The 24,679-nt window shown below is 41.1% G+C and overlaps 1 protein-coding gene across 1 annotated transcript; it reads right to left on the reverse strand.

Annotated features, from left to right (window-relative positions):
- Nucleotides 1–526: 526 nt before the first annotated feature.
- LOC118804999 (E3 ubiquitin-protein ligase TRIM58) lies at nt 527–24,621 on the reverse strand. Its single transcript, XM_036565591.1, has 11 exons — nt 24,502–24,621; nt 16,283–16,627; nt 13,929–14,229; nt 13,748–13,843; nt 12,009–12,242; nt 10,581–10,749; nt 7,477–7,548; nt 4,437–4,457; nt 2,390–2,416; nt 1,593–1,768; nt 527–1,138 (listed from the first exon to the last, which is right to left on the reverse strand). The coding sequence occupies exons 2-11, from the start codon at nt 16,603–16,605 to the stop codon at nt 773–775; spliced, it is 1,785 nt and encodes a 594-aa protein (XP_036421484.1). The 5' UTR covers nt 16,606–16,627; nt 24,502–24,621; the 3' UTR covers nt 527–772.
- Nucleotides 24,622–24,679: the final 58 nt, after the last annotated feature.

A 24,679-nucleotide genomic window follows, 5' to 3' on the forward strand; every position in this document is an offset into this window, starting at 1 on the left:
GAAGCAGCACCTCCTGGTGTTAAATGAGGGGTGGTGAGTTGGTGGAGTTCTACTTTCATATCGATTCACCCATAAAGAAACACTCAGTCTCCCTGTCTCTCCTGCACATCAGCACCAGCCTGTTATTAGTATAAGAACCGGCTGAAACGGCTGAGCAGGAAACTGTGTTTATCTAGAATAAAGAGCCAGACGGACTCGGAGGAAACTGTCTGTCAGTGTTGTTGAAGGAGAGTCTCAGGCAGGGTCGTCTACACGGCTATCGGGGGCTACATCTCCCCCCATTCAAAGAGGGCATGGAGTTTCACAGACAGTGAGAATGACGATCAAAATGATCCACAGAGAGACAGGAGTGAGTGGAGCTCCGGCGCCAGTACAGCAACCGAGACCCCAACGCGTTATGGCAGCCCCCTACAGTTAGCCCCCCTACAGTCAGCCCCCCTACAGTTAGCCCACTTTATCCTCCAAATAGTATGACTTTATTCTGGAAATATTACGACTTTATTCTCAAAGTCTACTATTTTTATTTTTGTTAACAGTGGCCCTAAAACGCCGTCATAGTTAGCTACTGCAGCAAGGCTGAATTTACTCTGAAGGATTTGCTTATGTTGCAAGCTAAGTTGTAGTCTACATTGCTAGCGACTGGCTGAAGATACTCCAAGAAGTTTACCCACAATAACTGACTCTAAATGTAGGTATTGTGGTATAAACTGAGTCTGTTCTACAGTTTCTCACTGGACTGAAATTGGGAAACACCAGGTTTACCTTCCAGACCTCACTCAGTGAAGTGTGGCACTGCAGTTAGCAGAACCAGAGGAACCTCTTTATCTGCAGTTCCAAACAGAGGGTACATTCTCTCGGAGAAGGCGACGGGCGCGGTGAAGGTGTACACCTCTGAGCCTGTCTTGGCATTAAAGAAGGTTACCTGACCCTCCTCACAGTCCAGGTAAACGCCCACATGGCGCAGGCGGTTCGTGCCCTTGACCTTAGTGAGCGGGGGGTTGGTGAGGGCACGCAGATGGCTGCTGTTCCACCACAGAGCAAAGTAACCATTAGCCGGACTCATGTCGAACAGACCCTTCCTCTGAGCTGAATCTCGCACTACTCCCACCTTCCAGTCCTTATTATCACCTACATTCACCTGCACAGGTAAACCAGAGACAGAGACACACACTTAGCTTCTTTAGTTTTAGCCCTGGAGCTACGAGGCTAAAATTTATAATAATAAAGTAGCCAGTGAGTGGAGGCACAAGGTGGGTGTTTCTAATAAAGTGGCCAGTTAGTGGAAGCACAAGGTGGGTGTTTCTAATAAAGTGGCCAGTTAGTGGAAGCACAAGGTAGGTGTTTCTAATAAAGTGGCCAGTTAGTGGAAGCACAAGGTGGGTGTTTCTAATAAAGTGGCCAGTGAGTGGAGGCACAAGGTGGGTGTTTCTAATAAAGTGGCCAGTTAGCAGAAGCACAACGTAGGTGTCTCTAATAAAGTGGCCAGTGAGTGGAAGCACAAGGTAGATGTTTCTAATAAAGTGGCCAGTGAGCGGAAGCACAAGGTAGGTGTTTCTAATAAAGTGGCCAGTGAGTGTGAGATGTGCTCTAACCTCCCAGTAGTGTCGTCCGGACTCATATCCCTCCTTGGCGGTGACGCAGGACCACACGTCGAAGCGGAGAGGGCTGTTCCTGAAGAACTGCAGCTTCTCTCCGCGCTTCAGCTGCTTCCGGTCCTCAGAGAGGATGAGGAACGGGTATGCGGTCACCGGGTTCAGAGTTATGTCCTCTGAAGAGATAAAAACAATGTTTACCGTTTGCTGATTTCAAATAAAAGCCTGCTGTGTCTTCATGGCCTTTAAAATGAATGACGAAGCTCTGATGGTACTGCCTGTACCTTTACAGTGTAAAATATCAGCCTATTGTATATGAAGCTAAAATATGGGCTGTGTCTACATTTGTGGGACAATTCTGGCGTGAATATTGTGAGCCAACAATGTAGTTGGGCCAAATTCGGGCCAGATTTGGGCCATATGCTTTCGTTTTACTCACTTTACAGTGTGTGGGCCAAATCTGGCCCGAGGACCCAGCCATATACTGGGCCAGAACAAACCAAGAACATGGCCCACAAGTGAGCCAGAAACATTTTGCTAACTGGGTATGACCATTTCATTCAGGTTTAAGAGGTAAATGCATCAGATTGCAGTGACTTCTGGGTAAGTTCTGTTGCTGAAGTCAGCACTTATGTTCACTCAGGCCCTCAACGCCCCGAGAGCTCATCTGCTAAACCTCTTTTGAACTAATGCAGTAATGGAACAGCGTTTAAGGTGGAGTCACTGGTTCCCACAGTGAAAGTTAATCACTGCGTATTAACAATATTACTGAAATGGGTTGATGGAAGGTTACTTACCTAGATAGCCTTTCACCTTTTTGTGACCTAAAGAGAGATCAATAGAGTCAAAAACTGAGGAGACTTAAAAACAAGCTACACATTTTCACACAAATAATTATGATATTAATGAAATTAGAGCTGATAATGGGAATAAGCTCCATTATAGTGATGCATCGGATTTACCCAATTTTCCACACTATCAGCCGAGGCACGTTTGGTGTCTGAAGTTTGGGTCTTTAGTTTAGCGCTGGAGCTACGAGGCTAATGTAGCTAACAAGTTATAGAAGCTTATTAGCATTGCCAATTAGCATTTCGCTAATTGCTATCGGCCTTAACCCGTGGAGGTGTTCAGTATCTCTAACAGACTTGACGATGTGGTTTCTGATGGTCTATGATTCACTGTTACCTATAAACTAATGGACTGAGATACATTAGCATAGCTAAACACATTAGCAGCAGTCATTCTATCCGTACAACAATCCGTATTTATAGATAACATTAAAAAATGTTGGGACAGTATGTGAAATACTAAATAATAAATTCTGTATTAAACTGAAAACAGTACAAAAACACAATATTTGATATTTTACATTGTGAACTTTGTTGTCATTTGTAAATATAAGCTCATTCCAAATTTGATGCCTGAAACATGTTCCAAGAAAGCTGGGACAGGAGCATGTTTACCACTGTGTTACATCACCTTTCCTTTTAACAACATTTTATAATCGTTTGAGGACTGAAAACACAAACTGATCCAGGTTTAACAGTGGAGGTTTTGCCATTCTTCAGGCCTTCCTTTTCATATTTTGCACTTCATAATGAGGCACACGTTTTCGTCAGTAAACAGGTCAGTGCAGCACCCGCACACTCTGATTATGCCATCATGTTGAAATAAGCATGGGCGTCCCTGAAAACGTTGTCTGAAAGCCAGCATATGTTGCTCCAAAATAAAATGTAATATATACATATATATATATATATAGGTCAGCATTAATGATGTTTTCACAGATGTGCAGGCAACCTAATAAACATGACATAAATCATGAAAGACTCTGGCTTTTGACTTTTATGCTGGTAACAATCTGGGTGGTCCTTTTCTTCTTTGGTCCGGAGGAAAAACAACATTCATTATTTTTATAAACATTGTTTTTAGAATCTGAAGGGCCTCATCAGACCACAATACACATTCGCACTGAGCAGCAGTCCATTTTAGATGAGCTCCAGCCCAGAGAAGTCGGCGGTGTTTCTGGACATTTTTGATAGATGACTTCAGTTGTGGTTTTTTGGCCTTTTCCTTTACAAACAGGGATTTTGCCAGATGCTCTGAATCTTTTGATGAGTTTATGCACTGAATAGGATGAAATCTTCAGCCTGTCCTGGATGCTCCATTTATACCCAGGCATGATTGTATCACCTGTGATGGACATTTTACAACATTCCTAGTCTTAAACTGCTCCTGTCTCAACTTTCTGGAACGTGTTGCAGGCATCAATTCCAGAATGAGCGTACGTTTACAAAAAACAATGAAGTTGACAAAATAAGCCATGAAATATCTTGTCTTTGTACTGTTTTTGGTCCAATATAGGTCAAAGTGGACTTTCACTGCTTTCTGCTCTTATTTGCATTTTGAACACTGTCCTGTTTGTACATTGCGCTAAATAGCCTGTCGCCTCTTGCTTTTGATGGATTAACGTTATTTAAACAAACAACACATTTTTCGTTTACTAATTTAAAAAGACAGTTTGGGTCCATTAAAGAGTAAATACTGTCATTTATTTTTGATTTTTGCTAATAGGAAAGCACTTAAAATATACTAGTGTGGTTCATGTGTTCATTTAGCTCACAGTGTGAGTTACAAATAAATAAATAAATAAATAAATAATAGCCTATAAACAATAATGATCAGTTCATCCCTACAATAAATCTGACACACCATCCCTCTAAGGTCCCACATATTTGTTTTATGTTAAACAGTTACAGAATTCATCTCTACATTGAATAAAACTATCAGACATTCAAACATATTAATTCCTGATTAAATTAAGTATAAAAAAAATCCCCTTACTTGATTTTATCTTCCGCAGATCTGTAGAATGAAGAAAACATAAATCAGTAAATACACATTCTGTATGTTTAAGCAGGATCACATCGCTAATGCCTGACACCAAGCAAAGAACAAAGGAAAGAACCTCAGAACATGTGACACAGATTTGGTTCTGTTATCAGATAAAACATTTTTAAACCAATCAGACTGTGTGGGCGGAGCTAACTGTTGAAATGCTATTGAGACATGCGAGTTAACACTACTGCGACTGAACGGACATCGTAAAATTGATCTCAATAGAAGACCCAAACAGACCAGCAGGCTCTGTCCAGTGGGGTAGTTTAGAGGCGTCTGGCAGTTTTAGGCTGCGGTTTGAGCAGCTGGTGTTGGTTTATAACAGTGCTGCAGTTTACGTGAGTCGGAAATCAGAACGCATTTTTATTGTGATCTTCGGGCGGAAATAGTTGTGGGCGGGACAAGATTTTACTCTTCAGGGTTTGATTGGAGCGTGAAAAAGCGGGCGTCCCCAAATGAACACTAAGGTAGACTCTGACTGTCAGCAGAACTGAAAAGCCAAGGAAATAAAAGTAAACAGATTTCATCAAAAATATTACAATACTCTTATTTTTCTGTAGTTTCTGAAACATGATTCATTGTTTTGTGGAACATTTTTAATAGGTATTTAATTTTTTACTTTTTAGGACAAACTCCTGCGAAAATAACAAACAAAAAACAGGGCCAAGCCCAAAAACGAATGGTGTTTACTGATGGTTCCGGCTGGTCAGAGTCCAGATTTGAACCCTATAGAGAAGATTTGGTCTCACACTAAACACAAACTGGCTTGGAAATGTTTTTCAACTGTTCGAAGCCGTCAATGCTGAGTGGATCACTGACTCGTCTTTCTGCAAAGCCGGAGTTACACTACATGACCTTTCCCTGATTTTAGCCCTGATTCTCAGTCTGGTCGAGTCTGTGCTGATTGGCTCTCGTCTGCAGATTTGGAGTCAGTTGGAGTCGACAGTTAGAGGAGCACAGTAGTGTGCGACTCTGAGCATAATCTAGTAGTTACACTGGTCAGTGACTCAATCTGAATGGACTCCTCTAACAGCCAATGAAAACGAAAGAAGTAAAAACTGCAAGTAAAAAAAAGAAAAATGGTGAAAAGATTGATTGTGTGACAAAGCTTTTTAGTGAGCTGAGTTTAAAGGTGCAGTATGTAAGTTTTAGGGGGATCTATCAGCAGAAATGGAATATAGTAAACAAAACCATGTTTTCATTAATATAAAATCAGCTGTAACTATGAATTGTTGTGTTTTCGTTATCTTAGAATGAGCCCTTCATATCTACATAGGGAGCAGATCCTCTTCTACAGAGGCCGCCATGTAGCGCCACCATTATTGTACAGTAGCCCAGAACGGACAAACCAAACTCTGCCTCTAGAGGCGCCTTTCATGCTTTTACGCTGAAGCGGCAGCTTGAATTTGGTGGTGCTGTAGCTCCGGTTGGAAGACGTAGAAACAAGAAGAATCAGTGGCTGCCGGTGCTGCTGACCTTTTTGTGTTGTGAGAAGTTGGAGAACATAATTTTAACAAATGGAGGATCAGACTTATTATTTAGCACAAGAAAAAGCGAGAGCGTGTGAATCGTCAACGTCAGAGAAGAGAAAACATAAAGAAGCAAAACAAAATCAGAGCAGACGACAACAGAAAACCTGACGGCCACCGTAGGTTCTACTAGGGGTGAGGGAGGGGGATTCAGCTGGGTGCACTCTGCAATCTGCAATCTCACCACTAGATGTCACTAAATCTTACACAATGCACCTTTAAAACAAACCCATATTTGAGGGTAATTACCTAACCGTCTTTGTGTTTGTCTGTGTGTTTGTGTGTACATCGCTTCTTTATCAGCTGACCGTCTCACAGTCTTCAGAAAACTCAGTCTTTAGAAAGAACAGCACAAACACTGTCAGATAACTCTCTCACTTCTTTTCATTGTACACAAACTGAAATAATTCAGAAGCAATTATTTTACAACTGGTCCAAAAACCAAAAGTGAGAGAGTGAAATGAGGGGAAGAAAAGGAGTTCCTAACTTCATAACCTCATCATGAACTCCAGATAGGAAAACAGCATCACACAAACATCCTAACTAGACTAAACCTCCTAAATCCTGTCCTAACTTTAGGATGAACCCCAACAGGGTCCTCACTTCTGTTTAAGGTCCGTTTCTATGGTTTTTAGGCAGCTGTGTCAGCAGCATAGTTCACTACCAGCATAATGAGCTCCATTTATCTCTACTGTAAAACGCTGCTTTCACTGTGAGATGATTTTCTTTTCTAACTCTGCGTTTTAAAGATCTCAGACGCTGCAGACTCGATCTCCACCGCCCCTCTGATCACCTTCGTGTGTTAATGTTGATGATGAAATATTACAGTGATGGTGGTGAATAATGAGGAGACGGAGCTGAACGTGTGTCTGTTTATTAGGAGGAGTAACGTTAGCGCGCTCGGCTAAAGCGTTTGGGAAATGGAGACTGAAACTGGGGAGCGGCGACGCTCTGATAAACAGCAGGGGGCGCTCTCACAGTATTCACAACTTACAGTTTATCACTCTTTAGTTCAGTTTTGACCTTTTTTACATCAGTAACAGCAGCTTGGTAACGGACATAACAGTCGATTATTGACCTTAATTGAGTAGTTTGTGATTTCCTTACTTATATAAGATACAGATAGGATTCTGTAAGATAACATAAAATTCCTAAATTAAGATAAGATTTGCTTCTGTGTTATGACTTTGTGAAAAATCTTATCAGATCTTAACTTAGGACTACAGATACTAAGTTTCTGTAATACGGCCCCAGAGCTCTATTGATGCATTATAACAACTCAGCTCTGCGTTTCTCTGAGTTATTGTGAATTTTCAGAGCGCGGCTGACGATCAGTCGTCCAGTACAAATGATTTTTAGCAGAGAATTCCCTTCATCACTACCGCAGTACATCTAAAAACAGTGTTTAGCTGCAAATTCACTGTGTTTATTGTGTGTTAATTGAGCTGTGGACTCACCTCTGAGTGAAAACTCCTTCTTCTTCATAGATCGAATACTCATCATGCTCTCCGTCTCCGGGAGAGAGGACACTGTAACCACACACAAACAGAAAACACACACCTTTACAGCCTCTCTCAGGAAAACCTGCAGAGATTCACACCAGAGCAGTCAAAAGTCTGGAGACACCAACTTCCCACATTTGACAACAACAGTGACGTCATTAACGCTGTGGAATTACACAGCCAACAGAAATGGTGCTGAACACACTGCTTTGTTTTTATGCACAAAACAGAGGTTAAACAGACAATATAGGGAAACATACTTTAACCAACCTTTGTTTACGTATTATGTATTATGTATTACTATTATTACTATTATTACTATTATATTAAACGCAGATAATGATAATAACTGATATTTGATGATGTATTTATTGACATCCAGAATGTTTTATTAATTTTCTTCCATCTGTAAACATTACAGTTCTAATGCTGATCCAGGTGGATTTACTTCACTTATTTCTACAGTAGATTATTCTATTCTATCAGTAAATAAACAGTCATTGTGTGTTAAAATGTACAGTAGTGTGTCTCTGTAGAGGATGTGTAACTTATTTACACTCAGAAAATAAGCAACAACACGGAACTTGACCAGGAGTGGTCCACCAAAATAAGAGAATAGATTACATACAGGCAAATACACCTTTTTACAAAAACGTGTTATCATCATCATTATTATTATTATTATTATTATTATTATTATTATTATTATTATTATTGATAACAGTAATGCACAATTTATGAGATGAATTTAACTTCAGAACAGCAATGTAGGTGAATTTAATCCTAATTTCTACATTTTATGAATGTTAATTTATCAGCGTCGGCCCATATGTACATAAAAATACTTAATATCAGCATCAGCCCACAGTGCCCACAACAGCATTCCTTTTTTCTTATTTTTATATTATAACAATGTAATAATTTTTAAATCAGAATTATTTTATATTTGATGCTTTTGCAGTTTTTCATTTATGATCATTCAAAATCGTTGCATGATTGTAATATTTTATTAGCTCTTTTGTGTCTTTTTACTCTTTTAATAATAATATTTAAACAAATCCAAACTATCGTCTGTTTTCATAAGAAGCCCCCTGAGATACGTTTCCAACAAGACTGAAGAACAAACATATAATCGCACCACACTGACTCAGTCAACACTACTGACCTGGAGAGTCATTTTAAAGCTGTTTATTTTTATTGAAGTCTGCACAGTTTATATTTGACTCAGATGTAAAGACCACAGAGTAGTCTGTATCTAATATTTCACAGAGCTGCTGTTTCCCGGCTGTAAAACAAGTTTTCGGGCACGTTTTTGTGGAACAGTCAGCTCTGTGAACTCGAGTTGTGTACTGTTCTTCCTCATGAACGTCTCAGCAGCTCAAAGACACGCCACCTTTCACCTTCTTCCACAAACATGGGTGTGGAGCAGAACTATGGCAGGAATTAGTCGAGGTGTGGAAACACACTGATGCAGCGATGTGAAGGTGCTGATTCACCTGCATCGAATTTGGAATATCAGAATCGATTATAATCAATAATAGTGAAAGTCAGTAAAGTATGCACTCTAGAAATGGCCTATATCTGCTGTTATTGTCTTTTTTGGCTTTATTTTTTACTGAGTCATTTCAGAAAGAAGAAGAAAATGGAGATTTGATTAAATCATTTAATAAAAATCATTTAATAAAAATCGTTCTTAAAGATTTTTTTACTGAATCACTTCCTAACAATCATAAGCAAAACGAATCATGGTACATTTTGAGATTTTATGATGCACTGAATCACTGATCTCGCCTCAGTCTGACAGATTAGCCTAGAAATGCAAGGTGAGCATCTACAAAGCAAACGGTGCACGTTTAAGATAAAGAGTTACCGAAAAATGTCCTAAAGAATCAAAATTTAACTGATTCATCAGAAATTTACGTCCCTGGGTATCAGAGAAGATTTCCTCCAGAATAAAAAAAAATAAAGAAACTCCTCGGTTCCTCCGACACTCAGAGTGACTAAGCTCAAATTCCAGAACTCTCAGTCATCCTGCTGAATCACTGTACTCCACACAAAAACCGACTCTGCCGCAGGTACCTGCAGCTTTATGATGAAACAGAAAATAACTGGAGCAAATCTTTCTCTTGTCATGGTGAAAGTGGTTTCTCTATGATTGGCCTTTACCCTCAAGACCTTCATAAAGGACCAATGACCTGCTGAAGACCTTTTGGCCACAAAGTTTGATGAATCCAACTATTAAATCACAGTGTGGATCAGTGTTCCTCAGTGCCAGTAAGAGCCCTAGAGACTGGCAACACCTAGAGTAAGGGTCCTAAAGGCTGGCAACACCTAGAGTAAGGATCCTAAAGGCTGGCAGCACCTAGAGTAAGGGTCCTAAAGGCTGGCAGCACCTAGAGTAAGGATCCTAAAGGCTGGCAGCACCTAGAGTAAGGGTCCTAAAGGCTGACAGTGCCTAGATTAAGGGTTCTAAAGGCTGACAATGCCTAGAGTAAGGGTCCTAAAGGTGGGCAACGTCTAGAGGAAGGGTCCTAAAGGCTGAGCAAGATTTTTAAAAGAGTAGGAGCCTAAGACTTGCACACCCAAGAGTTAGATTCATACAAACCGGCACTACCAAGAATAAGAGCATCAAACACTGGTACACCAATGAATGAGTGCACTATCAGTGGTAAGAGCTCTAAAGACTGGCACTGTCGAGAGTAAAATCTCTGCAAAGAGTAGGAGTGCTAAACACCGGTGCTACCAAGAGTAAAAGCCCTAAAGACTGCCCTGCCAAGAGTACAAGCCCTACAAAAACTGCCACTTTTAAGAGCCTCAAAGGCTGGCACTGCCAAAAGGAAGTGCCTTAAAGGCTGGCATTGCCAAGTGTAAAAGTCCTTAAGACTGTCACTAACGAGTAAAAATCCTAAAGGCTGGCATTGGCTAGAATAAGAGCCCTAAAGACTAGCAGTACTAAGCCTGAAAGCCCTAAAGGTCGGCATTACCAAGACTAAAAGCAGTGCCAGAGTACTATAATGAATAAAAAACGACTGTGCAGTATTAATGGTAGTGATGCTGACCTGAGTGGCGGTGGTGAACTTCCCCCATGTGAATATCATCCAGCCGTTCCCGAATGTCCCCCAAGGCAGCCTTCACATCCCCCAGAGAGAAGTGCAGCTCCAGGTCCGGCTCCTCCTCCGGGTGCAGCACGTCCATGTCTTGGTAGGAGATGTTAGCCTCCTCGAAACTCTGATGGGTCACAAAAGGTCAGAAATGTACTGAATTAATTAATGTTCAATCCACCAGTAAACTTTACATAATCAGCCCCCTCACCCAGTGTATTCTGACCCCAAATAGTAATTAATCATAATACCATTGTTTGATGTCTGAAGTTTCTTTAGTTTTAGCACTGGAGCTGCAAGGCTAATGTAGCTAACAGGTAACGGAAGCTTATATCCCACCAATCAGCATAGTGCTAACTGCATGCCTACATCTCCACAACTGCTTCAAGCCACAGTGAGTTTTCAAGTAGTAATCCCAAATGGAGTGTTTAGATACTCAGACTGTGATTAATCCAGATTTAGATACTCAGACTGAGATTAATCCAGATTTAGATACTCAGACTGTGATAAATTCAGGTTTAGATACTCAGACTGTGATTAATCCAGGTTTAGATACTCAGACTGTGATTAATCCAGGTTTAGATACTCAGGCTGTGATTAATCCAGATTTAGATACTCAGACTGTGATAAATTCAGGTTTAGACACTCAGACTGTGATGAGTTCAGGTTTAGACAATTAGACTGTGATGAGTTCAGGTTTAGACACTTAGACCATGATGAGTTCAGGTTTAGATGCTTAAACTGTGATGAATTCAGGTTTAGACACTCAGACTATGACGGGTTCAGGTTTAGACCCTCAAACTGTGATTAATCCGGGTTTAGATACTCAGACTATGATTAATCCAGATTTAGACACTCAGACTGTGATGAGTTCAGGTTTAGATGCTTAAACTGTAATGAATTCAGGTTTAGACACTCAGACTATGACAGGTTCAGGTTTAGACCCTCAAACTGTGATTAATCCGGGTTTAGATACTCAGACTATGATTAATCCAGATTTAGACACTCAGACTGTGATGAGTTCAGGTTTAGATGCTTAAACTGTAATGAATTCAGGTTTAGACACTCAGACTATGACAGGTTCAGGTTTAGACCCTCAAACTGTGATTAATCCGGGTTTAGATACTCAGACTATGATTAATCCAGATTTAGACACTCAGACTGTAATGAATTCAGGTTTAGATACTTAAGCTGTGGTTAATCCAGTTTTAGATGCTTAGGCTGTAATTAACCTAAGTTTAGACACTCTGACTGTGATTAATCCAGGTTTTAGATGCTGTTTATGATCTGAAATCCTGAACATTACCAGCCCTGCAGCAGGTTGGATAAGGATATAGATTTTGGCTGATTGACTGCATTTACTTGTCCTGTAAAACGTCAGTGCACCTGTAGAAAGGCGATGTGATCTTCTGAAGTTGCCTGGGCCTCCAGTCGAGCCCTGCGCTCCTGCAGCTGCCCCAGCTCCTCCTCCAGGTGGGAGGCGACCCTCTCCCCTCGGCCAATCACTTCGTCTCGTTTCTCCTCGATCCCGCCCACCAGCTCGCTGCGGATTCGCTCCACAGAGTGAGTGACGTCTGCGAGGAACTGCTCCACCTCAGACAGCTCGGCGTGAGCGTAGCTCTGCACAGCGACAGCATCACAATCACTCTTGGGTAATCAGATAATGGGGAAACTCCAGGTCTACATGAATCAGACAGTAATCAGGTTTCTGCTTTACAACCAGCCAATAAACTCACAGCAGAAGACGAAATTTAAACGTAATGTAAAACTTAAACTTCATGCCGCAGCTTTTTTTTTTTTAAACTTCACTAGAAAATATGAATATACTCGCTGTTACCGGGGCGGCGCTCTGTTTACACACATGCACAGACTGAGAGAAACGAAAGAAATCAGAGTGAGAGTTTACATGCACTGAGAAATCTGATTACTGAGCTCAAATCTGTTTGGGTGCTGTTTACACAGCCACTTGAATAATCAGATAACTGCCGAAATCTGATTATGATTGGATTATTTAGTGCACGTAAACGGCCTCATTGTAGTAAAGGACTGAAATGATGAAAACTATTAAATCAAGAGAAACAAGATTTATAGGGAACACACTTAAATATGGCACTTTCTGGTAATTTTGCTGTATAATTTATATGTATTTATATGCTTAATTTAACACGTAAAAAAAATAAATAAAATAAATAAAAAACACATCACATATAAAATGTGCCGTAATTTCGGGTGCTTCTTCTAAGCAGCCGGCAAATTTTCCACATTTTATGTGGAAACAAAATGTTTATCACAATACTGATATGAATAAATGACAACATAGAATTGATGCATGAGTCAAACGTGCTATTGTTCACAGTTTAGAGCCCTTGGAACTGAGTTACAGGGTAGTGGTTGAAGTCTTCCCTCTGAAATGGGACCCTCAAATAAAAAGAGCATCACTTCATTAACAGCTACCAGCGCTGCTCTGTAGGCGACCCTGCCAGTCTGCAGTGACAGCAGAGGAGGGTAAAGTTCAGCTCCTCACTGCTGGGCTTTAGTTACATTTAGGGCATCATATGATCTTCAAAGAGGGGGGCAATTATTTATTATCACCCACCCCTAATTCCTCAGTGATATGAAGCTGAAGTCACATATTCACCAGATTCTTGTTCGAATTTTCCCGTTCCACCTTAAATGGAGCAGCAGTGACATTCTGGCGCTTTAGGCGTCAGAACTGCTGGAGTATTTAAGGTGGAATGGGAACGTTAGCTAGCCAGCTACAGAGACATTAGCATACTATTAGCGATTTTTTATGCTTGTTATGAAGAAAACAACCATAATACACTGAAATGACATTAAACTAAGATAAAACAGTGGTTATTATAATTTTTAACTGAGAAAATTCTCACATTTGTGTGTTTCTTTGGTCTCTTGTTCTCCATCTTACCTGTTTTTCTTTTTTTTCTCATAACTCTCTGTTTGGAGTCTCTGAAAAACCTCCGTTTGGAGGGCCATGTAGCCCCAACACTTCACCCTCCCCCTCTATCTCAACAAGAATCAGGACACCCTACCTAGACATGAACACACTAAACAGAGGGGTAGGGCTAAGTGGTAGGGGCGAGGGGTGAAATGGGACTGGGCCTTACTCTGAGTGTTTGCAGTCGGCGCTTCAGCTCAGTCAGACGCAGCATTCGCCTTTCGATGGACGTCTGGATGTCCAGTTCAGTCTTCCCCAGCAGTTTCTGTAATAAAGGAAAGAGGAAGACAGTTAGCATTTGTTGGTTTCATTATTTTTATTATTAATAATGATATTTTATGTGCTCTGACCTGTTTGACCACTCGTTCGGTCTGTACAGAGACAGTGGTATGTGTCCGGTGTCCCTCCAGCACGCAGATGGCGCAGATGCAGCGCTGGTCAGTTCTGCAGTAAACCTCCAGTAGCCGGCCGTGCTCGCGGCAGGTCCGCCCCCGCAGCGCCTCAAGGGGGTCCATCAGTCGGTGGGACGCGTAGAACGGCACCTGGCGGTGAGGCAGCACGTGCGTCTCACAGTAGGACGCGGTGCAGGTCAGACAGGAACTGACCGCTTTCTCCTTCCTGCCCGTGCAGATATCACACAGAGCCTCCTCTCTGTTTACATTACATTAGATTACATTAGATTAATTGTCCATTATACATTACACTGTACATCACACTGTACATCACACTGTACATTACACTATACATTATACTATACATTATACTATACATTACACTGTACATCACACTGTACATTATACTATACGTTACACTGTACATTACACTATACATTACACTGTACATTATACTATACATTATACTATACATTACACCGTACATCACACTGTACATTACACTATACATTATACTATACATTACACTGTATATCACACTGTACATTACACTATACATTACACTGTACATTACACTATACATTACACTGTACATCACACTGTATATTATACTATACATTACACTGTACATTATGCTACACATTACACTGTATATCACACTATACATTACACTGTACATACGTTGCCAGGTTGTTGCGAGACAGTTGCTATGGCACTTTAGGTGGTTGCTAAAGTGTTGCTAACATATCTGAGACGGTTGCTTGGTTATGGTATGGTTGCTATGGTATCTTTGTTTGTTGCTGTGGTACCTAAGGCTGTTGCTAGTGTGTTGCTAGGTGACTGCTATGGTATTCCAGGTGCCTGCTAGAGTGTTGCCAAGTGGTTGCTATGGCATTCCAGGTGGTTGTGACTGTATCCAAGGCGGTTTCTAGTGTGCCTCTAGTGTACTCAAGATGGTTGCTAGTGTCGCTAGGTGGTTGCTAGGATGTGACTATGCCGTTGCTATGGTATCCCTCATGGATAATGGGATGTTGCAAGTGTACAAAATACCAATGAGAAATACAGTCGCATAACAGTGAATTTAAGACAGAGTGGAATAAACCAATCAATCAATCAATAAATACATTAATACATATATTAGTATACATAGCAACAAAAGGGAGTGCTATTGGTGTCAAGCTAACAATAGAACAACACTTTTTGGTGCTATGTAGAACCATAAACACAGTCTCCATTCATCTGAAGAACCATTTCACCATGCAAATACACTGATCAGGCATAACATTCTGACCACGTCCTTGTTTCTACGCTCATTGTCCATTTTATCAGCTCCACTTACTATATAGGTGCTCTTTGTAGTTCTACAGTTACAGACTGTAGTCCATCTGTTTCTCTGATACTTTGTTAGCCCCCTTTTACCCTGTTCTTCAGTGGTCAGGACCCCCATGGACCCTCACAGAGCAGGTACTATTTGGGTGGTGGGTCATTCTCAGCACTGCAGTAACACTGACGTGGTGATGGTCTGTTAGTGTGTGTTGCGCTGGTGCGAGTGGATCAGACACAGCAGTGCTGCTGGAGTTTTAAACACTGTGTCCACTCACTGTCCACTCTATTAGACACTCCTACTTTGTCAGTCCACCTTGTCGATGTAAAGTCAGAGACGATAGCTCATCTGCTGCTGCACAGTTTGTGTTGGTCTTCCTCTAGTCCTTCATCAGTGGTCACAGGACACTGCCCACAGGACGCTGTTGGCTGGATATTTTTGGTTGGTGGACTATTCTCAGTCCAGCAGTGACACTGAGGTGTTTAAAAACTCCAGCAGCACTGCTGTGTCTGATCCACTCAGACCAGCACAACACACACTAACACACCACCATCACGTCAGTGTCACTGCAGTGCTGAGAATGATCCACCACCCAAATAGTACCTGCTCTGTGAGGGTCCATGGGGGTCCTGACCACTGAAGAACAGGGTAAAAGGGGGCTAACAAAGTATCAGAGAAACAGATGGACTACAGTCTGTAACTGTAGAACTACAAAGTGCACCTATATAGTAAGTGGAGCTGATAAAATGGACAATGAGTGTAGAAACAAGGAGGTGGTCAGAATGTTATGGCTGATCGGTGTATGTTCTTTGAGTGTTCATGGTTCTATATAGAAACAATGTCTGTACTAAAGAACCCTTGAAGAACCCTCTTTTTTAAGAGTGTAATTTTTGAACTCAGCAGATTTCTGGCCCTGAAACAAGGCAGGGAACGACCTGTTTACAGTTCTGGTTTGGGTGATGAAGAGGAGGGAGACAGAAGCACTCACCCTGCGCTGGCTGCTGTGGGAATGGATACGCTGGCCAGCATCCTCTGTCGGGGTTTGACGGGCCGTGGCCCCCCATAGCGGATCTCTCTGTATTTCTGGGCGATGTGGGCGAACACCCGGTTGATGCCGAGCTCGGGACGCTCCTCGAAGGGCCGCTTGCACAGCGGGCAGGTGTAGATGGAGCTGGACGCCCAGTAGCCGCCGATGCAGCCCTGGCAGAAGTTGTGTCCGCATGGCGTGGAGACGGGCTCGCTGAACAGGTCCAGACAGATGGAGCAGGTCAGCTCCTGCTCAGAGAACAGCTCAGAACCCAGATCAGCCATTCCCAGCTGTACAGACGTCGGCCTGCGGGGACAGAAGGAGAATTATCAGGCCTCAGTGTGTAACAGCTGCAGCATTTAAGGTGGAACTGATAATGCCAGTAAGAGGCTGCATAGAAAATAAACATTTATTAAGCTCTGGCACTTTTTATGAATAGAGTTCATTTTAGGCCTTGAAACTCTTTTACAATTTAGTTTTTTGTTTGGCGACTTCTGACATAGTATTAATCAAAGTAATGCTAAACCTTCAGAAAGTGTTCTTTTGCACCTCAGCCTGTCAAATCAGAGACTACACGAGCCGTTTTCACCACAAATGACTGAATAAGTGAGTTACAAGGTTGAACACAGATCATTTTCCTCATTAAGCTGATATTAATGGAGTAAAACAAAGTGTACAACACAGAAGGGAAAGCTGAAAATTAATCAAAATGTTTTCATTAAAATCTCTGATTGAAGCCGTTTTCATTTTATTTTCATTTAAAGTAACTGAAGGTTGAAATGGGCTGCGAATTCAGCCTAAATAAGCAGCATTCAGGAGCAGTTAGCTTGACCGAGTGCACATGTTGCATGGTAAATACCAATAACCATATAGTTTACACGAATTAAACAAATATAAATGTGTTCCTTTTTTCTAACAATAATTTTGCTGACTGGGTTGAAAGGTTGAGCTTTACTCATGCAACCAAATCAGTCTTCTGTGTGTTTGTAAAAAGATAAAGTTCAATTTTCACAGAAATAAAAAAAACAACAGGTATTTTATTGTTAATAAAAAGGTAACGGGACATAAAGTGAACTATTCATGGAAAGAGCCCCCTATTCTTCTCTTTTTTGTTCTAAAATAAAGTGCTAAGGCTCCAAAGTGAGAGGAGTGATCAGAAGTAAAGCAGAACTAACACAACAGAATAGGGGGCACAGAATTAAACCTAAAAAAAAGAGAATTAGGGACTAAAGGCTACTGACTAGAATGGAACCAAGGACAAAGTACATTACTTTACTCACTAATATACTTAATTCCATCTAGACATTACTTGAGTACACAGGAGCTGAGTAAGTGGAATACACTGTAACGCAAACCTTTTTTTCGGTCCACAGTGCTAACCTGGGCACACTTTCTGTACCAAGTCTAAGCTTTGTACACTTTTTGTACCAAAAGGCTAACTTTTCTGCACGTTTAGTAACATTTGTACTGCAAGGCTATCTTTTTGAGCACCTTTTGCCACCGTATGTGATAAGAATAGCAGATAATTTGTAAAAGTTGTCTTACACATGTGAGAGTAGCCCAGACATGTTAATGTGCACAGGCACATGGTCATCATGGAACAGCCTGCAGCCAAACCGGATGAGCAGCATTCTGAACACTGGGTGCAGCCCAGATATTTTCATTTTTGTTTATTGAAGGGTTAACAATGGTTTGTTTCTCTGTGTGGCAAAAAAAGCCTTTAAAAATTCCACCATCAGATATACTACTGTAAATTTCTCCGTGTGGTGGGGGGCTGAGCGATGAACTCAGATTAGAACTTCTTTAATGATCCTATCACCTTTAATCACGTTACTGTTGCACAACAGCCGGACAGACGGGAATGTGTGTCAACTGTTATCTTTGTGTTGTTCATCCAGACTGAGATGGACAGTAAACAGAATGTGTGTAGTGTGTCGTGGCTTTACACACATTCACAGAATGCCTGGCTTAGAAGACTGTATGAGGTCAACAGTAGTAAACATATCACTAAGCAGAAAAACAAAAATGCTGACGCACAGCTGACTAGATGCTCATCATGTAGTAGGATGGACAGTGATCTGAGCTATGAGCGATAATGACGGTCAGTGTGGGCTACAGTACATACAGTACCGTGCATTGACATGGGTTTTTGGTGATTAGATCACACTCGCTTGATCGCATGAACAATCTGGTGTAAACAGCCCCAGAATGCACTGTGATCAGATTATGAATGGATCACTGAATGAACCACATTCAGAGTCAGAGATCCTGTTTACACCTGGTCAATTCATGAGTCGTGAGTACCAGGATCTGGATGAGGCCAAGCCACATAAAAACTGGTACAAATGTGATCACTCAAACCACCTCAGAGGTGCACTGAGACGCATTTGAGCCTCTCGAAGGCACATTGGACAACCCAAACCCCTCCCAGTACAGCCAAATCCCTTCCCAGTATAACCAAAATTCCTCCTAGTGCAACCCGAAACTCCTCCCCATGGAGTTTGTGACTGGGCACATGATTTGTGTCTATGAGGAATATAAATCATAGGGGATACACATGGTTGGGGACAAAATGAAATGCTTTATAGCAACATGGACAGACAGTGGTACAAAAAGTGTACAAAAGTTTGCGCCACGGTACAAAAAGTGTACAAAAGTTTGAGCCACGGTACTAAAAGTGTACAAAAGTTTGCGCCGTCGTACAAAAAGTGTACAAAAGTTTGCGCCGTCGTACAAAAAGTGTACAAAAGTTTGAGCCACGGTACAAAAAGTGTACAAAAGTTTGAGCCGCCGTACAAAAAGTGTACAAAAGTTTGTGCTGCCGTACAAAAAGTGTACAAAAGTTTGCGCTGCTGTACAAAAAGTGTACAAAAGTTTGCGCCGTCGTACAAAAAGTGTACAAAAGTTTGTGCCGCCGTACAAAAAGTGTACAAAAGTCCCTTTAATAAAGAACCCTTAGCGGAACACTTTTTAGTGCTACATAGAACCACTACAACATAACCTCCAACAATCTGAAGAACCATCTCACCATGCACTGAAGCATTTAAGCCTGAAATGGTTCTATATAGAACTCATGGTTCTATATATATAACCATTCCCTTTACTAAAGAACCCTTGAAGAACCAGCAGCAAAACGCTTTTTGGTGTTATATGGAACCATTTTCAAAAAGGTTCCATATAGAACCATATACAACATGTTCTGTACTCCGATTGGTCCACTAAATTAAATGAATATTGTTTATCTGCGTGATGATTATGATAAATATTAATGGACATGCTTTGACGCAGCTTGGTGAGAATGACTGTTACGTCCAATATGGTTTAAAATAAAATCTCTGGTCTAATGCAGTGTTTCTCAGCCCTGGTCCTGGAGGCCCACTGCCCACAGCTGATCCAACCGGTCAGCCCATTAACAGTCCATTACTGAGTTAAGGTGAGTGTGTTAAAGCCAGATCAGTGTTAATGGGCCTCCAGGACCAGGGCTGAGATACACTGCTCTAATGGACACTGACAGCGGAGAATGAATACGTTAGGATTCACGTGAGCGCAGGTGAGTCACGTCCTACTGCCGAATTCCTCTCGTTCCTTTCACTGTTCCACCGTGTAGAACACATGAAAGAATCTTTATAGAGATGAACTGAACCATGATATGAGTGTATTTATAACCTTTTAACACTGCAGGTTTCAGTGACGTCAGCTATTCAGCTTAAACACCCAGCCTACAGTCAGCAAGACCTCTCCATCCTGCTGAAGAACCATCTCACCATGCAGAGAACCTTTTAAGCCTGAAATGGTTCTATATAGGACTCATGGTTCTAAATATAACCATTCCCTTTACTAAAGAAGTCTTGAAGAACCAATAGAAGAACGCTTTTTGGTGCTATGTAGACCCATTTACAAAAAGGTTCTATATAGAACCATATACAACATATCCTCCATCAATCTGAAGAACCATTTCACCATGCAGAGAACCATTTGAGCTTGAAATGGTTCTATATAGGACTCATGGCTCTAAATATAACCATTCCCTTTACTAAAGAACCCTTGAAGAACCAATAACAGATCCCTTTTTGGTGCTATATAAAGCCATTTACAAAAAAGATTCTATATAGAACCATATATAACATATTCTCCATCAATCTGAAGAACCATCTCACCATGCAGAGAACCATTTAAGCCTGGCATTCTCAAAAAAGACCCTAATGGTTCTAAAAAGAAGCATTCCCTTTACTAAAGAACTCTTGAAGAACCAATAGAAGAATGCTTTTTGGTGCTATGTAGACCCATTTACAAAAAGGTTCTATATATAGAACCATATACAACATATCCTCCAATCTGAAGAACCGTCTCACCATGTAGAGAACCATTTAAGCCTGAAATGGTTCTATATAGAACTCATGGTTCTAAATATAACCATTCCCTTTACTAAATAACCCTTAAAGAAACAATAGCAGAACCCTTTTTGGTGCTATATAGAGCCATTTACAAAATTATTCTATGTAGAACCATATAGAACATATTCTCCATCAATCTGAAGAACGACCTCACCATGCAGAGAACCATTTAAGCCTAAAATCGTTCTATATATAACTCAAGGTTCTAAATATAACCATTCCCTTTACTAAAGAACCCTTGAAGAACCAATAGCAGAACCCTTTTTTGGTGCTATATAAAACCACTACAACATATTCTCCATCATTCTGAAGAACCACCTCAACCTGCACTGAAACATTTAAGCCTGAAATGATTCTATATAGAACTAATGGTTCTAAATATAACCATTCCCTTTACTAAAGAAGAACCAATAGCGGAACACTTTTTGGTGCTATACAGACCCATTTTTAAAAAGATTCTGTTTAGAACCATATACAGCATATTCTCAAACAATCTGAAGAACCACCTCAACCTGCACTGAAACATTTAAGCCTGAAATGGTTCTATATAGAACTCATGGTTCTACATAGAACCATTCTCTTGACTAAAGAACCCTCTTTTTTAAGAGTGTAGAACATACCGAATACATACATCCAGTGAAAACGTTTCATCCGAACGTCAGAGATGCTGATTTGATTTATATGCATTGGAGATAAACATTCACACAAAGTGACATCTGAAGTGATGCAAAGCCAGGATTTGGCTGTTAGTACAGCTGGGAAATATGACCATATTTATCATTATTGTGATGAATCACATGAACATGTCGCAATAAGCTTTCCTGAGTATATCCTTAATATCGACAGCATCTAAAAACACTGACCAACAGCATGTTTAATTACAAAAAGAGCTTAATTGGGCCTTTTAATTGGATTCAGTGCAGCACAATGTGTGAAATGCTGAACAGTAACTGGACTCATAGTTTTTGATAGCAGTTCTGAAATACGGCACTACTTTGTTCTAACGGATCAGATGTCAGAAAAAAAATACTGTCACACTTCATGTATCATAAAAAAACATTTAGAAGATAAAGAAAAAAAAGGTTTATTGTTTTCTGTATCACTTTGTACATTTGGAATTTCCTGTGAGCGTAAAACAAAGCAATGAAACAAAAAATGAAACAGGAAATGCAGTCAGACTGCAGACATTTCTGCTGCTGAGGTCTGCACTGGGGTTCACTCGGTCCGTCGCCCCTCAGAGAGCCCACCTAACACCCTTCACTTGAGGCCATACAGTCATGGGCCGGCCCTTAAGACACCATCGGGGGAATGGCAGGACCCAGCTGGAGGAGGGCATGTTAAAAAATGACCAGTTATGCTCATAATAAGTTCATAATTTTATTTTTGGGGACCGATTTACAGCTTCAATGTTCCAAAAACACATTAATTTTATCTCCATTCACCCTCTGTCTGAAACGCTCTGTTAGGGCTGCTGTCTTTAAGCCCCGCCTCCCGATGAGCCCAGTGTGCTCTCATTGGTCAGCTCGTCCACTCTGTTCTGATCAGTCAGCCTCCAGAGTGGTTCCGCCCCTCCACTTTCCGCCCCTGTCCTGCAGTCTGCAGACAGACCCTTCTCTCCTGAGCAGCTGTAAACTCTCGCTGTTTCTCCAGCGGCGCCGGTTCTGCCAGATCAGTTTGATCCAGAGTGGATCCTGAAAGTCCGGTCAGCGTCTCCACACGCTACAGCACTGAACACACTCTTCCTCCTCCAGTAGCCGTTGGGCGCTGTGCGAGGGTGTGCCGAGCTTGCCGGCAGGCGGGCAGTAAGGACTGTGTTACGAGATGATGTCATCTTGTAACAAAGGAAAAGGGCTGGAATCCCAACGAGGCGTTTCAGGCAGCTGAGAAAAGTGGGTTCTGTGGGAGAGAGTTTCTCCCTCTGGAGGGAACGCTGAGCTTTGGGACTCTGCAGAACGTTTACATGCACAAAAAGCCACATAACACACTAAAGAGAAGGGAAAAACCAGGAAAACATAATAGACCCCCTTTAAAACCAGTACTGAAGCAGGCAGACTGACTGAATAAAGTGGTTCTCACTGACCAGATCCTCACGGGCATGTGCACATGAAGAACCGCAGAAACACAAGTGTGCCAGACAAGACAGAAATCATGTAGACTACACCTCTGTGTGGGTGGAGATGGTTTCAACAGCCACCACGCAACTGTCAATCATGTCAGATTATGAAACAGCACTGCAAATGTGGTAAAAACATCGGTTCTTTTCAAATAAACAGATTCAGTTCATTTTCTTTTCTAACAATATCTTCTTTTCTTTCAGACACAAAGCTTTCTCTGCTCTTTTTGCATCAAAAAGGTTGCACAGTAAATCTCTCTCCCTCGCTCTCCTCATCCAGCCAGACCTGTTCGACATCATTCTAATCAGTCAGCTGCTCAGACGACCTTAACATGTGTCTCACAGTCCTTAAAACACTGCGTACAAATGTTAAAGTGGAATTCAACTCATTTTTCTAAATATGAGCATAATTTAGCAGTTAAAATGTAAACAGAGTCGTTCAGAGTGGTTTGGTGTGAAACGCTCCGTTCTAGAGAAACTTACAGTCAGAATTGTTCACAGTGGTGGTGATAGGAACCAGACGTCCACCTCTAAAAGCTCCCTCACAGAAAGTTACTACATGAAATGGTTATGAATTCACTGCCTGATGACTGAGACACTGTTTTATGATAGTTTTGAGAAGATTTTGGCCTTAAACTCCATTCATGGTGGAGGGATACTTGTTGAAGCAAAATAGTCCCCAAAGAAAACTTATTTTTAGCAGATTTTCCACTATTTTCCCATCATCAACATTCCATATAAACTCAGAAGACTCGTGTAGGTTCACTGGTGGTTCTGGATAGTAAATAAAATGTCTATATTTGTGTTGTAGTCATGGCGACCCCTGGTTCCTATCACCACCACTGTAAAGACACCTGAACCATTTCACACCAAACCTGAATCACTCTGTTTACATCTCAAAGACTCAATTAGCACCAATTTTATTAAAACAGGGCTGGTTACAGTGAGATTGTGACACTTTTGTGTGAGCTTATGGAGAAATCTATATTTTTGTCTAGTGCAGAAGATTTGAAAACAGTTTGAAACTATTAATCTCAGCATTAAAACATGATAATATTAGCATAAATCCAAATAATAACAATGACAACATTAGAATTAATATGAATAAAGATAAAAATAAGTCAGAATATTCTGTTGTTTTCAGTAAAGCCAGATTCTTGGTGAACTCCAGTGCTTGCATGGATTAGTTAAATTCCATCACCTGATTTAATGTAATGAAAGACTGATTAGATAAGCTACAAATGGCCACAGTAAATACTGGGGTTCCTCCAGGAGAGCTTTAGAAATGGTTAAGCTAACTCCCACACATTAAATCACAGTGGGTTGTTTATTTGTTTATTTGTATTTATTCTAATGTTTACATCATTTTCTCAGATGTGCGAAGACTTTTGCACAGCACTTCATGATGTTTTCATCCCACAATCCATAAACATGAAGTTAAAGTTAGCTTCTTATTCGAATTTTCCGTTCCACCTTAAAAGGTACAGCAGTCACATTAGCACCTAATGCGCCTGAATGGAACTGCTGCACCATTTAAGGTGGAACGGAAAATCACAACACAGTTTGAACTGCAACTTTGTTAGTTTTGTCTGTTTAATTTCAACTGTTTGTCAGTTTGCTCAGCCAGTTGTTTAGTAATATGTACCATATATAAGCTGATCACAGGTACCTACCTCAGTCTGAATGACTACCTCCTGTGGAATGAGCTTGTATCTGTATCTGTTGATGTGAATGAAGAGAATGAAGGTTCTTCTGCTGCTGTTCTTGTTTTTCTCGAGCTGACCAGCTCCTCCAGGTTGAATGTGGGTGTGCCAGTGTAATTTGGTCAGAGTAAAGTGGAAGAGTGAGTCT

The sequence above is a fragment of the Colossoma macropomum genome, unplaced genomic scaffold, assembly GCF_904425465.1.
Source record: "Colossoma macropomum unplaced genomic scaffold, Colossoma_macropomum, whole genome shotgun sequence".
Taxonomy (NCBI): Eukaryota; Metazoa; Chordata; class Actinopteri; order Characiformes; family Serrasalmidae; genus Colossoma; species Colossoma macropomum.

What these genes read in the sequence shown, in the direction of transcription:
- LOC118804999 (XM_036565591.1), bottom strand. Translation starts at nt 16,605, where the DNA reads ATGGCTGATCTGGGTTCTGAGCTGTTCTCTGAGCAGGAGCTGACCTGC. An exon ending in CCCACAGCAGCCAGCGCAGG is followed by an intron (nt 14,230 to 16,282) that starts GTGAGTGCTTCT and finishes TAATGTAAACAG; the next exon opens with AGAGGAGGCTCTGTGTGATA. An exon ending in GAAGGAGTTTTCACTCAGAG is followed by an intron (nt 4,458 to 7,476) that starts GTGAGTCCACAG and finishes TTCATTCTACAG; the next exon opens with ATCTGCGGAAGATAAAATCA.